Here is a 15,455-nt window from a genome sequence, read left to right as displayed (position 1 = left end):
CACGTCTTCATACATCAAACGCTTTTATTCTGTGCACATCAAACGTTTTTACTGCGTCCTGCGCACTCTGTATGCACAGTAAAAACAGTTAATCCGTTGTCTGCTGTAAGGAGAGTTTGCACAGGTTACAGGTAATTTTTTCGTTGAAGGAATAATATGTTGTCTGTTTTTTTTTTAAAAAATTAGCGTTTACCTTAAAATTGCCTGTTTTTTTTTCAAAAATTAGCGTTTACCTTAAAATTGCTCCATGCATAATAAAATGAGAGAAATTTATACTGTTTAAATGAGAAAAACAACTCTTCAAATTAGCCTGCTTTTTAAAATTATTATTGTAGGTGTGATTTTAATCCTATTCCATTAGTGATGGTTTAAAATTGGTAGTAGCAAAATATTAAGGCTGGGTTTCATAAAGGGGGCTTGGTAAAACCTAGAGCTGCAGTAACATCCTTAGGCTGGTAGGGCAATTTCTAACCTCACCAATTTTTCACCCCCTCTAATTTTCATGCCTAAAAAGTAGGGGCTTCTATTTTTTTTTGGGAAAGATTCCAAATAATCGGATATCACAATTTTTTTTTTAATTCATGGGACGGCCTCTTCCTTAAAAATAGTGTTGAAGACCCCCTCATGGGATCGCTCCCTAAGGCTGGGTCCCATGGAGGGGGGCTTCCTTAAAAATAGCGCTGGGGCAGCGGAGAATTTTTAGGAAAAATTTAAACATAGCGGTCTCATGAGTTTTGTTATGCAACCAACTTAAAAATTTGAACTACTAAATTTAAGGAAGTTTGAGCACAAAAAAAGACAAAATTAATTAAATAAATATCATTTTCCCTCTTCATTTGATTTTGGTGGGAAATGGAATGTGCAGATTATTGACAAGTGGCAAACAAAGTTCCTACGCCAGTGGGGCAATTTCTAGCCCCACCCTTTTTTTGCCTACTTCTTAAAAAGTAGGGGCTTCCTTTTTTGGGGGAAAGATTCCAATTAATCCCGTAGAGGAAAATATTTTTGCTCATGGGACCATTTCTTCCTTAAAAATAGAGCCCAAGCCCCTCCCATGGGACCCCAGCCTAAGTCTTTGCCCTTCTAACAAACCTAGTCAATGGAGAATCGTACAACAAATACATCATTTAGGTTATTGTGTGGTTACCCCAAACATTTTGGGTTTTCATTTTAACATTTGGCTTCCTATTGCTTATCTCGAATCTTATTGTATTTTTTTGTGTTTGTGATTTTTTGGATGCTTTGTTCTTTCCTAACCATATTACAAGTTAACAATTTTCTGTCTTTTCTAACTGTCAATTTTTTTTATTAGATTAAAGGGTATGTAACTCAATATTTTTTATTGGATAAAAAAAATTCATTAGGGAAGAGGACCCAGTTGTTAAACGCGTTCCAATTGTTGTGATAGAAGTTGTTGATTCAATACCCATACTTGTTGATTTGATGTCCAATTTATTTGACAACATTGCACAAATAGTTGTGACTTTAAAGTTGTTATTGTTGATGATGACTACCAATAATTGAATGAAAAGTACCATTAGTTGTAAAAAGCAACCAATCATGTGATGCCACATCAACTACACAAGTTTTGAGATTTTTTTGGGGGTTGTTTTGCACACCTTGGCAAAAAGCATGTTGATGCGGCATCATATTTGATGATGTGGCCTTGAAACCTTAGTTATAAGTAGGGGACTTGCCACATAAGCTTGTGTAAAAACCTGGGAGTGATTTGAAATTTTCACATGGGATTTTGAGAAGCGCGAAGTTAGGGTGCATTGGGTCATCTCCCCTATATGTGTGCCTTTACTTTTCTAATAAACTTTTACCTTGTACACACCTTCATTGATTCTTTCACAATTTGTTTCCCTCTAGGGTGGGCCTCATGCAAACAACAAGCATGTTTTTTTTTTTTATGTTGATTTAACGAAAATAATTTATCTTTGTAACCTTTTCATTTTTAAGTTAATTGATATGCATATTTACATGCAACATATAAATGATTTTTATTTTAGTTTATTTTTTATCAAGTTCAATATTATAGCATATAGATTAAATAAGATTTATTGCGCATTAATAAAAATTTGGTACATTGTCAAAAGGTCTTTAGTTTGTTGGTCAAAGTTGAATAGTTCTAAATGAGCCTACCAGGATCAAGTCTTTCTAAGTGTGAGGTTCCTAACACTATAAGAGGTAAGCTTGAGATCATATACTAGGTGACTTTGGTGGAAAAGAAGTCCCTCATTGATTGTTAGTGGAAGACGTATTAACTTTGATTTGTGCTCATGATACCAATAGGTAGCATAAATAATCTAGGTTTGACATAAAACCCTACAAAAAAATCGATTAAGTACTAATGACATGTTACATATGGATTTATAAGTGTAGGGAATAAAAAACACCTAAATAAAGTGTTTTACATGAAAATTTCATACTAATTATAAATAAATCAATGAAAAAATATAGATCAATCAAAGTAAGGTTGATCCTTCCTTATTGCCTAAAAAAGGGAAGGGTGGAGACCTAGTCGTAAACATATACAATATGGTTGCACCTATCATTTTAGTACACGAATCATGGTTCGTAAGCCAAACCATGTATTAATATGGTACCACCAGGTTCAACATGTGGACAAGAAAGACATAACTTGTCATGTTCAAATGCATCTTTTGCACCATATATCAACAAACAATTGCATCAATGGGTGAAGTCATTACTATTACTTGGCATGCTTGTAGATGTAGTGCATAAAAAAAATATGAAAATGGTGCATGAGAAGATGAGCATGTTTGAGGGTCAATTTCTAGGGATGATATTGCAAACATTTGTCGTAAAATTAAGACTTCAAGCTACATACTTGATAGTAGTGATGCTATTTCAATGCAACAATGGGTTTTGACAAACCTCAACAAGTGGTTTGCATATCAAGAGTATAGTGCCATTGTTGTTGATGGAGATGGTCAAGTCCCATTTGTTTTGGGAATTCAATTGCTAGAGAAACTTGATTGGATGCTTCAATATGACCACAACAACATAACATATTAGCAATGGATTATACATTTGGTACAAATGCAATGAAGATATGTTTGTTATTTTGTAGAGTTAAATTTTTTTTTTACACTCAATTTAATTATAGTATCAATATATCATACCCCATGTCTTATGACAATTTCAATTATATACAATTCTTGCATTCAATTCAAAGCAATGAGGGTGCTTGTGACATGGGTCATTATGTCCAAGTCTTGTACATATGATATTGCATATTGGATGCATATTCTTCTCCAATGGGTTCACTTGAAGAATATTAATTAGAGATTAAATGCATTCATGGTGGATGATGCGGGTGTTGAGATTGAAGCTATCAGGTGTTTCATTTTCATCAAAACCATATATTTTTGGTAAATATTTCAATAGATCTTATGGAAGAATATTGATACTAAATAAAATATTCATGATGCAAAGAAGTGTTTCAATGTGATGTGTATCTTTTCTCTTGGCATGTTAGACATGCATGGCTAAATAATTTGATCACAAAGGTCAAAGATAATGCAGTTAAACGAGATATGTTTGATGGACTTGGATATATCATGCATTATTCAATAAATGAGGAGTCTATGAGGAATGAGGTTCAAATATTTATTGAAGACTTTAAATATACACAACCTCATTCATTGAATACTTTAAGGGATGATGGTCTAATAGATAGCTAGATGTTGTCATATGCTAAAGCATGCAGGACAAGAGAAAAACAGTTCGATAGAGTCCTACCACTCACACCTAAAAAGATAATTCTTAAAAATAGTTGAGTGTGCTACAGATTGTTGTGTTGATTGGTTGGTACATCAACTAACAACAAATGTTTATGTTTATTATTGGTGGGTGCAAATCAACAAGAAACATGGTTTCTATAGGAACTTTGAAATTGAGAAGATTGAAAACACATCTTCGATTCGAGCCTTGAAAATACCATATGACCAAGTTACATTCAATGACATTGATGACCATATAGCATGGGTGAAAAGTGAAAATAATCCTTGTTTTTTATATGAGGTGTATAGCTCGTCACTTGATCTATGTATGTGCTCTTGCAAATTTTCAATACAAGGATACACATGCAAGCATGTCGTCAAGGTGAACTTGATGAGGGAGAGACAACATCTATCTAACAATAATTTGCATGTAGACCCTGATAATCTTGCTACTATAGTTGATTCTATAGAAGGATGCACCATCGGTGTCACTAATAATTTGGTATTTGACAAACATGATTTTTTATTCTATTGGTATATCATTCTTTACAAAACATATGTTTTAAATGTGTTGAAATGTCAATGTAGGCAATTAATGAATTTGATGGGATTAGAGGTAACAAAAATTGTCAACTCTTGGAGGATCATTCTGTACATAGACAGGTGACATTATAATTACATTTTGACCATTCCAATTCTTGTTAGTTTGATTTTTAATTTCTTAAATTTGTTTATTTTTTTGTAGACCATTGCCAAAAGTGATGAAAATGTGATGATAGAAATAAAGTTGCAAATAACAAACAAGATTTAGGGAATTTTGACTAACGCTAAAGATTTGGCAACAATTACTTTCTTTTGTTAAAGTTTAAAGGACTTGCCAAACAAGGTCAAAAGTAGACAAGTCTCATCTCGGCTTGGATTAGACTATCCAAGTGTGCATCCATTTTGCCCTATACAAGATGGATTTGGTCACACTCTTTGTCGACAAAGAGACTTGATTGAATGCATGGATATGAGGAGAAGACAATGTATCTCCAACTAAACACCTATGTTTCCACAAATGCCATGAAATATTAAGCGTCAAAATTAATTTGATGACCTTTATAGGGAAAATGGATGAGACAAGGATCACACTCAGTACAACGAACATAATTTTGACATGGCTGATAGCATGGAGTTTGGGAGCATGCAAGATACTATTGCAAGCACACAAGATTTTATTGAAAACTCATAGGATAATATCATCACACTTGTTTAGTTGTGTACTATAAGCATTTTTAAGATGTTGGAATGTTATAATGTTATTTTGGGTATGTTACAAACATAATTGGAATGTTGGTAAATATTCAATTAGTCAAATTGGAGGATGTGTAGATTTATTATTGTGAATTAGAACCTATTTACAAATTTTTATTTTTATTTTTTTGATGTATGAAACTATTAGTCCTCTCAAACATATAGAAGTGATTTATGACTATATTTTATGCATGACTATATTAGCATGAGGCCTTATCTAGGTATGAATTCTATACTATCGCTATGTAATATTATGCATTCAATGGCAAAACTCAAGATTAATGTAAGGAAATAAGAGGTAATGTTTATTGATCTACAAAATCATATATATTAAGATTGAAGGGAACATGAACTTATTAATTTTCAAATACTTTAGGTGCATGATTATTTGATCATTTAGGAATCTATTTGATCATTTAGGAGTCTTTAGAAATCTATTTATAAAAATTCTCTTAGTGAAGTTGTAGAGAGTATTTTTACTATTATAGAGAGCTCTCTTAGTGATGTTGTAAAGAGTATTTCCACTATTGTTAATAATATTCTTGATATAATTTGCACGTACAACATTCTTGAGGAAATAATCAATAATTTGCATATATTTTTAACCACCTTTATCAAAGGTTCAAAATCTAAAAACTTAATGATAATATGCATTTGGTTAATGTTTGGTGGCATATATGTGGTTTTAAAAAAAATTGTGACAACATATATTTTATGGTATAATAAAATTGTGAAAGTTAATAACTATTTTGATGTAGATGAATAATATATCACATAATGTGCATGCATGGGTATCTAGTTGACTGTCCAATTATCATAAACATCTTCAGTGGAATGTCCTCATTTTTTATAGAGGAATTGAGTGTCTCTTATTGGTTGAGAGACAAGATAGTGAATAGAAATAACATAAATAGGCCAAGGACCACTCAAAGGGAATCCGGTTCAATTACTCCATCAAATTTAGGGTGCATTATGTCAGCCATCACTCAAGTTGTTACATGCATGCACTACGAGATGCCTAACTTGTATGCTATGAGGTCTAATGTGACAATAAAGGGGACATCTTGTATGAAAGTGTTCAAACATTGTTTAGTTACAATAACAAATGTTTATGAAATATCTCTTTAAGGCATTGTGTCAAACAATTTCAGGCATTGTGTCAAACAGTTCATGTGCCTTAACTATTCTTCCATATTTTGCATATGCGTCTACCAGAGCATTTCGAACTATAATATTTGACAAAAGTCCTCTTCTCATTATTCTTTGATGGAAGTGTATTACTGTTCCAAAGCTCCCCATATGGCATATGGCACATAGCACAGGCAAGGAGGATGCTGTCAAAGGTTCTGGAATTTGTCTTTACACCTGCTATGCTTCCACATTTTGCATACCTGTCTACCAGAGCAGTTTAGTCACAGTATTTGACAAAATTCTTCCTTCCACAATGCTTCGACAAAAATGACAAAAATCTCCCTTCCACAATGCTTCGATGGATGTCTATAACCTGTCCCAAAGCTCTTATTTTAGCATAGGCAGGCAGGATACTCGCCAAGGCTGTGAAATGTGGCTTTACACCTGCCAATTGTATTTACTTGAAAATTTCAAACAGCGCTTTTAATAAACCAATTTTGTTCATATCCTACAATCATGGAATTCCATGAGATGATATCTGTTTGAGGCATTATGTTAAACAATTCTCTTGCCTTGACTATTCTTCCATATTTTGCATTTCCAACTATAATATCTGACAAAAACCCTCTTTTCATTATGATTTGATGGATGTCCATGCCCTGTTCCAAATCTCCCAATTTGGCACAGGCAGGGCAGATGCTGGCAAGGTTGTGGAATTCGTCTTTACACCTGCTATGCTTCCCCATTTTGCATATATGTCTATTTGAACAGTTCAGCCACAATATTTGACAAAATCCTTCTATCCTCTACCTATAATATATGACAAAAATCCCCCTTCCACTATGCTTTGATGGATGCCCGTACCCTGTTCCAAAGCTCCCATTTTGGCATAGCTAGGGAGGATACTGGCAGAGGCTGTGGAATGTGGTTTTATACCTGCCAATTACATTTACTTGAAAATTTCACCAGCCTTTTTAATAAATCAATTTTGTGCATATCGTGAAATTCCATGAGATGACATCTCTCAGGCATTCTGTCAATCTGTTCATATGTGCCATGTCTATTCTTCCATATTTTGGATACATATCTACCAGAGCATTTCCAAAAATCCTGCTAAAAGATAGATGTGCATGTCCTCTTCCAAGCTCCCATTTTGGCATATGAAGGGAGTATGTTGGCAAAAGTTGTGGAATTTGCCTTTACCCCTACTATGCTTCCACATTTTGCATACATGTCTGCCTGGGCAGTTCAGCCACAACATTTAACAAAGTTTTTCAATCCTTTACCTACAATATATATGAAAAAATCCCCCTTCCACTATGCTTTGATGGATGTTCATACCCTATTCCAAAGCTCCCATTTTGGCACCGGTAGAGAGGATACTTGCACAGGTTGTGAAATGTGGCTTTACACCTGCCAATTGCATTTACTTGAAAGTTTCAATAGCCATTTTAGTAAATCAATTTTGTGCATATATTCCATAAGATGACATATCTAAGGCATTCTGTCAAACTATTCATGTGCCATGTCTATCCTTCCAGATTTTGCATACATGTTTACCAGAGCATTTTCAGCTGTACTATCTGACAAAAATCCTCTTTCCATTATGCTTTGATGGATGTCCATGCCCTGTTCCAAAGCTCCCATTTTGGCACAATTAGGGAGGATGCTGGCAGAGGTTGTGGAATTTGGATTTACACCTGTCAATTGTAATTATGTCAACAGTTAAATAGTCCATTTGCTTTGTCTATGTTTTTATGTCTATCCGGGCAGTTACCCATGCCTTGTCTATAATTGTCTATGCAAGCATGGGCAGTTACAAATGCATTGTATATCCTTTCAGATTTTGCATACGTCTGTGTGAGCAGTTAATATGCTTTGTCTATGTTTCCACATTTTGTGCATTGTATATCCTTCCACATTTTGAAAACATGTCTACCTGAGCAGTTACAACCACAATATTTGACAAAATTCTTCTATCCTTTACCTAAATATATGACAAAAGAAAGAAACCCCTTCCACTATGATTTGCTGGATGTCCATACCCTGTTCCAAAGCTCCCATTTTTTGGGACAGATAGGAAGCAAACTGAGAAAGTTGCATTTTCTTAAAAGTTTCGAGAGTGTTTTTAATAAATCCATTTTCTGCATATGCTGCAATCATGGAATTCCATGAGATGACATCTCTTTGAGGCATTCTGTCAAACAGTTCACTTGGTTATCCAGTCTTCCTCATTTTGCATACCAGTCTACCTACAATATCTGAGAAAAATCCTCTAACAAAATGTCTTTAATCTTTATGCTGCGTTCGTTTGGAATTGTGGACAAAACAAGAAACGGAACGGAACGGGACGGCAAAATGAAAGGTCAAAACGGCAAAGCGAAACGTGAAAAGACAAGCAAACGGGAAAGGTTGGGTTAAGTGGGGCCCACACTCTTGACTCAAAGGATAAGCCCGGCCCAACCAGACGAGGTGAATTTTTTTTTTTTTTTTTTTAAATTTGTTTGAACTTGATTTTAAGCCGTTGAATGGGGTGAAGCCTACTTTTTTTTAATACAAAAGATTAAGTAATAAAAACTAAATTTTGATTTCTTTAATTAAATAATTGTAATTAAACGTGTATAAGACAATTTAGATTTAAAATATTATTTATTTATTTATAATATGGTATAAGTCAACTTAGATACATTATTTTCAGCTTTTAAGTACAATAAATTCATAATGTGTTTTTTAATATGAGGACTGGATTGGAGGTAATTGGTTTGATGATTGCACATGGATGTTTTGAAATGATATTTTTTAATTTGTGTGTTGCTTTAAATTTTGTGCAAGACACGTGCCTTTGTTTGGAAATCACTTCTATGTTTGTCATGTAGAATTGATTTTGTTTGTTTTGTGTTCTTTTATTCATTTGATTTGTTTATGTTTTTTTTGTTATTTAGATTAATAGTATTTATGAATATCTTTAAAGGGTTGTCAAAATGTTTGGAGATAAATTTGAAAAAGGAAAAAATTCATCAATATTTAACATTCTTACATAATCGCGAGAGAAAAATATGTCAAAAAGTATATATAATCCACCATACAAAAGAATAGATACATATACCATCAAGAATGCACAAGATATATCATGGGAAAAACCTCGTGAATAAAAAATGTAACCTTAAAAAATATTCACTCAATTTAGTATTCATTTTTAAAACGTTACAGTACACTTGCAAGGCCTTTATGAATATTTTTGAAACATCAAGCTTATTGAATGTATTCTCCATGTGTAATATGCGTTTCTATGGAATATTTTATCCAAATTATTATTTTTTTAACCTTTGCCATTAGATTTCCACAATCCATTAATTTATATGTATAATGCTTATGTATTTGGTTGTGTGAGTTTTTTTGCATCAACGTTTCCGATCATACCATGTGATCCATCATCGGGATGATAGTAGAGAGCACCAAGAGAAAAATCCCGATGATGGATCACAGAGTGTGATAAAAAATGTTGATGCAAAAAAACCCACAAAATCAAATCCAGAAGCATTAAATAGATATATTTTTTTGTTGAAACAAGGATACAAATGATTACTTATAGATCTTTTTACATTTTTGTTTTTTGTTTTTTTTACATGTGTGGAACAAAGACCATGATGTTTAGTGAATAAACTATGCTCACTAGAAAATTTAAAACTAAATATAATTATCAAATTATATATATCAAAACTATAATTTTTGGAAAGCCTACTCCAAGGGCTACAATGCTATGGATTATTTTATCATCTTGATTCCATTTTTTCATCCAACCTAAGACTTGACTTGAAGAATTTGAGGAAAATCTAAGGACCGAGGTGGAGAGCACCATCTAAGGACCTTTGAATGAGGGTACCTTTGTCCAGCGGTCCTTTCCATGACCTAAATAATATTAAAATATTAAAAATTTGACTGACTTTTGAAGGAAGGTATCTTCATTCAAATAAATACCTCTAAATTGTTAAGAAATCAGATCTTTGGGAATATATTCACTATTAATATATTCAGTACTGTTATTTATTTAATGCTGATATATATATGTGTATCTCTGTTTTAATTTGAAGCATATAATATTGTATGCAGTGAGGGGAGAATAGCAATGAACTTTTTAACTGATTGTATTCGAACCCTCACTGCACACAATATATTTATAATTATGATCGGTCACTTCCCAAGGATCATGACTCTCAAATGAAACATCGCATAACAATGAAACAGTGTATATAGTATATAGTCGCTATGTTAATGTAAGCGACTGTTAACAACAATCGCTTACATTAACATGGAGACTGTTTAATGTAAGCCGACACAAACAACAGTCGGCAATGTATACATCAGTGTCGACAGTTGGTAATGTATACAACAGTGTCGGCAATGCATTTCATCATTCATTTCGATAATGTATTAATATTACCATTACTATATTATTAATATAGTAATGATAATATAATATAATGTAATATTTATCATGCATTATAATATTATCATTACTATATTAATAATAATGATAATAACATTTATAACAACTTCTTCATTATAATAAATTATCAATATATATATATATATATATATATATATATATATATATATATATTAATACGAATGAAGCTATATCTTAACACTCCCTCTTAGCGAGTGAGTATTAATCAAAAAAAGTCTATCATGACATCCGCACTTCGGGACATACAAGTTAATGTAGTCTCATCATGAGTATAGACTTGAATATCATGATCTCCGCACAGTCAGGACACACAATTAAGTAGTCTATCATGATATGGTTTCGTTATTACACATCCAGTAATAACAAGAGTCAAGATATCCGAACAATCAGGACACACATTTAAGTAGTCTATCTTGACACTTTGGTTAACCATTTACAAGATCGTCACCTTGAAACGTTAACCCACACAATGATCATTTTACACAATATTGCAATATACACATATTTTTTTTTTTACATTTATTCATGAATAAAAAACTTATAAATAAGAGGAATATAAATCATATTTCACAACTTGATCATGCTAAGTTTGTTTCTGAAGTATTCTATCTTCAGTTTTGCTAGTGGCTTAGTGAAAATATCAACACTCTGTTCTTCAGTACTAATGTACTCTAGCCTTACAACATTTCTATCTACCATATCTCTTATGTAATGATATTGAATCTCAATGTGTTTGGATCTGTTATGGAAAACTGGATTAACAGATAACTTGATACAACTTTGATTGTCACAGTGAATCACAGTTGGATCTAAAGGTTTTCCAAACAATCCAAATAATAGCTTTCTTAACCATACAACTTCACGTGCTCCCATGGATGCTGCCATATATTCAGCTTCAGTGGAGCTTAATGCTACTACTGACTGTTTTCAACTGAACCAGGAAATCATAGCCGAACCAAGACTGAAGCAACACCCTGTAGTGCTTTTCCGATCCGTCGTACTTCCAGCCCAATTAGAATCAGAATATCCTTGAAGATTGATTTCTACCTGTTCATACTTTAGCCCAAATCCAATAGATCCTCATAGATATCTCAAGATATGCTTAGCTACCATTAAGTGTATTTTCTTGGGCTCACACATAAAGTGACTCACAACATTGGTTGCATAACAGATGTTAGGTCTAGTGTTCACCAAGTGCATAAGAGAACCAACAATTTCTCTACACAATGTAGGATCAATAGGTTCAGACTCTTCTGCTTCAACTTTGAGTTTGTGCAAATTTGTTTCCATAGGTGTGGATAAAGGCTTACACTCCATCATTCCAAATCTGGTTAGAATATCAATAGTATATTTATGTTGATTTAACAAAATATAGCCTTCCTTTTGAGATACTTCCAACCCTAAGAAATAATGTAATAGTCCTAAATCTTTCATGTCAAATTCAGCAGTGAGTTCTTGCTTACATTTTGCAATAAGATGATCCTCTCCTGTTATTAAAAGATCATCTACATAAAGAACTAAAATAACCATGTTGCCATCTGTTATCTTAAAGTAAATGTTAGGATCTGCATCATTTTTAGAGTATCCTAGTTTTGAAAGATAGATGTTTATCCTTTCATACCAAGCTTTAGGAGCTTGTTTCAACCCATATAGTGCTTTCTTGAGTTTGCAAACATATTTTGATGCATCATGTATAATGAACCCTTTTGGCTGCTCTAAGTATACTTCTTCTTCAATAGTGCCATTAAGGAATGTTGTTTTCACATCCATTTGGTGTATCTTCCATCCTTTAGAGGCTACTATAGCAATAATGGTTCTGACTGATGTATACCATGCTACAGGAGCAAACATTTCTTCATAATCAATACCTGCTTTTTGTGAGAACCCTCTAGCAACAAACCGAGCTTTATGTTTCTAAATACTTCCATCAGAAGCATATTTAGTTTTGAATAGCCATCTAGAAGAGACAACGGTTTTGTTTTTAGGTCTAGGTACTATGTCCCAGACATCATTCTTTATTATAGATTGATATTCTTCAATCATTGCCTCTCTCCATGCTTGATTAGACAATGCCTCCTTAGTATTTGATGGTTTTGAGTTATTGATTTCTGTTATAAGAGCTGCATAACATTTTTGAGTTCTTGTCCTTTTACTCTCATGAGATATTTCATTTGGTTCTACATTATTTTCTTTAATTATTTGCCTTGCCCATAATGGCCTTTTCTTACTATTGATTATATTAGTATTCTCATTTTCAATGACAGGAGATTCAGGTTCTTCTATATCCTCCCTCTCAATTTCAGCAGTGAGATCTTCTTCTATCTCTGGGATGTTATCTTCTTCAAAGTTTTTAAATGAGTTATTTTCATCAAATTTTACATCTCTACTTATCTCAACAGATTTTTGTCCTGGAATGTAAATTCGATACCCTTTTGTGTTTTCACTATAACCAACAAGTATGCCTCTCTTACCTGATGGTTCTAGTTTTGTCCTCTTCTCTTTAGGTACATGAATGTATACAGAACATCCAAATATCCTGAGATGACTTAGATCTGGTTTGATCCCTGTGAATGCTTCTTTTGGTGTTATGTTTTCTAATATGGAGTGTGGGCATCGGTTTTGAATATATACTGCTGTATTTGAAGCTTTCGCCCAAAAAGAAATATGAAGGTTTTGATTGAGCATCATGGCTTTTGCTGCTTCGATTATGGATCTATTCTTCCTTTCTGCTACTCCGTTCTATTGAGGATTATACGACACAGTATACTCCCTCTTAATCCCAATAGAATTACAAAATTCTATAAATATGTCAGATTTGTATTCACCTCCATTATCTGATCTTAATACTTTTATTCTTTTATCTGTTTGATTTTCTACTAAAGCTTTAAATTCTTTGAATTTAGATAGTACCTCACTTGATTCTTTAACCTTAAGAAAGTATATCCAAGTTTTCCGAGAATAGTCATCAACAAAAATAATATGGTATAGTGATCCTGTTAATGAAGGTGTTGACATGGGCCCACATAAATCAGTATGAATTAATTCTAAGATTACTTTAGATTTGTGCTCACTTGTAGGAAAAGACCCTTTTATATTCTTTCCTAGTGCACAACCTTTACAAATGCTAGGATGATTATTTTTAAAGTGTGGAAGACCCGTAGTAATTTTGTTTATTAAAGGTAGAGCATTATACCTTAGATGTCCTACCCTTTTATGCCATAATTCATTGTGATTTGGGATTTCATGAGTTAGTGCAGATTTTTTATCATTACATATTTTATAAAGACTACCGTCTCTTGTCCCTATTATTGTAGCATTCTTCATATTTGAGTTTTTAGGCCATAATAGAACCTTGTCCTCATTAAAGGTGACACGGAATCCTTGGTCTGCTAGTCCTGATATAGAAACTAAGTTTCTTTTGATTCCAGGTACAAATAGAACATCTTTCAATTGTAGAGATACTCCATTCTTTATCTTGATAGTGCAGGTCCCTATTCCTTTCACTGGGTAGGTGGAGTTATCTCCAATAGTTACTTCTTCGGTTGAATAATTTTCAAGTGTCTCAAACTGATTTTTGAATCCGGTTATATGTCTTGATGCACCACTATCAATTATCCAAGTTCCATTATTGGAGTTTAGTTCACTTGAAAAAGCTGTAAAGAAGAGTGAAATTTCTTTTGCTTTAGCTACGGTGGCTTGAGTCTTTTGCCTTTTAGGACAATGTCGATGAGTGTGCCCATATTTATCACATTTGTAACATTGAATTTTAGAAAAATCTCTTTTGAATCCCCTCTTTCTTTTGAAGGATTTTCTCTTTTTGTTGTGAGACTTTGTGTTGAGTGCTTGTGTTTCTCCCTCTTTCTTTAGACCTATTCCTCTCGTAATAAGTCTTGATTCTTCCTAAGTATAGTCGTTCTTGAGTTGATCAAATTTTGGTAGAGGTGGACGTGTGCTTATGCATTGAATAAAATTCTCCCATGATGTTGGTAATCCCCTTAGTGCTATTAGAGATAATTCCATGTCTTCTATAGTGTTACCAATTGAAAATAGTTGATCTCGTATTTCAGCAATTCTTAAGAAATAAGATGTAACTGTTTCTCCTTTGTTCATTTTTATGGTCAATAATTGCTCCTTCAATGTTAATATACGACTTGTATTGTTTATCTCATACGTTTCTTGAATTTTCTTGAAAACCTCATATGATGTTGTTAATCTTGCTATACTTGGGAGAATGGAGTCTTTAACTGAATCAACAATTAATTTCTTGGCTTTATTGTTCCTCCTTTTCCAAGTCGTTTTCTCTGCTTCATCTGTAGGCATTTCTTTTTCTTCTTCTATGAAAGATTCTAATTCCAGTTCTTGCAATAGTGTGGTGATTCTAATTTTCCATGATAGAAAATTTGATGCTCCTTCCAATCTATGTTCCATCCTGATTCCGATGGTCATTTTGATGATTTGTGATTGAATCCTCCTTCTTTAAATGATATCTTTCCTTTGTATTTCAATAATAATTCAGAATTTTATTCCCTTTAACTCTGCTCTGATACCATGTTAAGAAATCAGATCTTTGGGAATATATTCACTGTTAATATATTCAGTACTGTTATTTATTTAATGCTGATATATATATGTGTATCTCTGTTTTAATTTGAAGCATATAATATTGTATGCAGTGAGGGGAGAATAGCAATGAACTTTTTAACTGATTGTATTCGAACCCTCACTGCACACAATATATATATAATTATGATCGGTCACTTCCCAAGGATCGTGACTCTCAAATGAAACATCGCATAACAATGAAACAGTGT

The 15,455-nt window shown here is 33.1% G+C and overlaps 1 protein-coding gene across 1 annotated transcript; it reads right to left on the bottom strand.

Annotated features, from left to right (window-relative positions):
• Positions 1 to 7: 7 nt before the first annotated feature.
• Positions 8 to 6,922, bottom strand: LOC131069361 (putative pentatricopeptide repeat-containing protein At5g52630). The gene is made up of 4 exons (XM_058004728.1): positions 6,669 to 6,922; positions 6,327 to 6,436; positions 194 to 204; positions 8 to 67 (listed from the first exon to the last, which is right to left on the bottom strand). The coding sequence occupies exons 1-4, from the start codon at positions 6,920 to 6,922 to the stop codon at positions 8 to 10; spliced, it is 435 nt and encodes a 144-aa protein (XP_057860711.1).
• Between the last annotated feature and the right edge of the window lie 8,533 nt (positions 6,923 to 15,455).

Source organism: Cryptomeria japonica, chromosome 10 (genome assembly GCF_030272615.1).
Source record: "Cryptomeria japonica chromosome 10, Sugi_1.0, whole genome shotgun sequence".
In the NCBI taxonomy this organism is placed as follows: Eukaryota; Viridiplantae; Streptophyta; class Pinopsida; order Cupressales; family Cupressaceae; genus Cryptomeria; species Cryptomeria japonica.
This window is presented reverse-complemented; position numbering and strand designations above follow the sequence as displayed.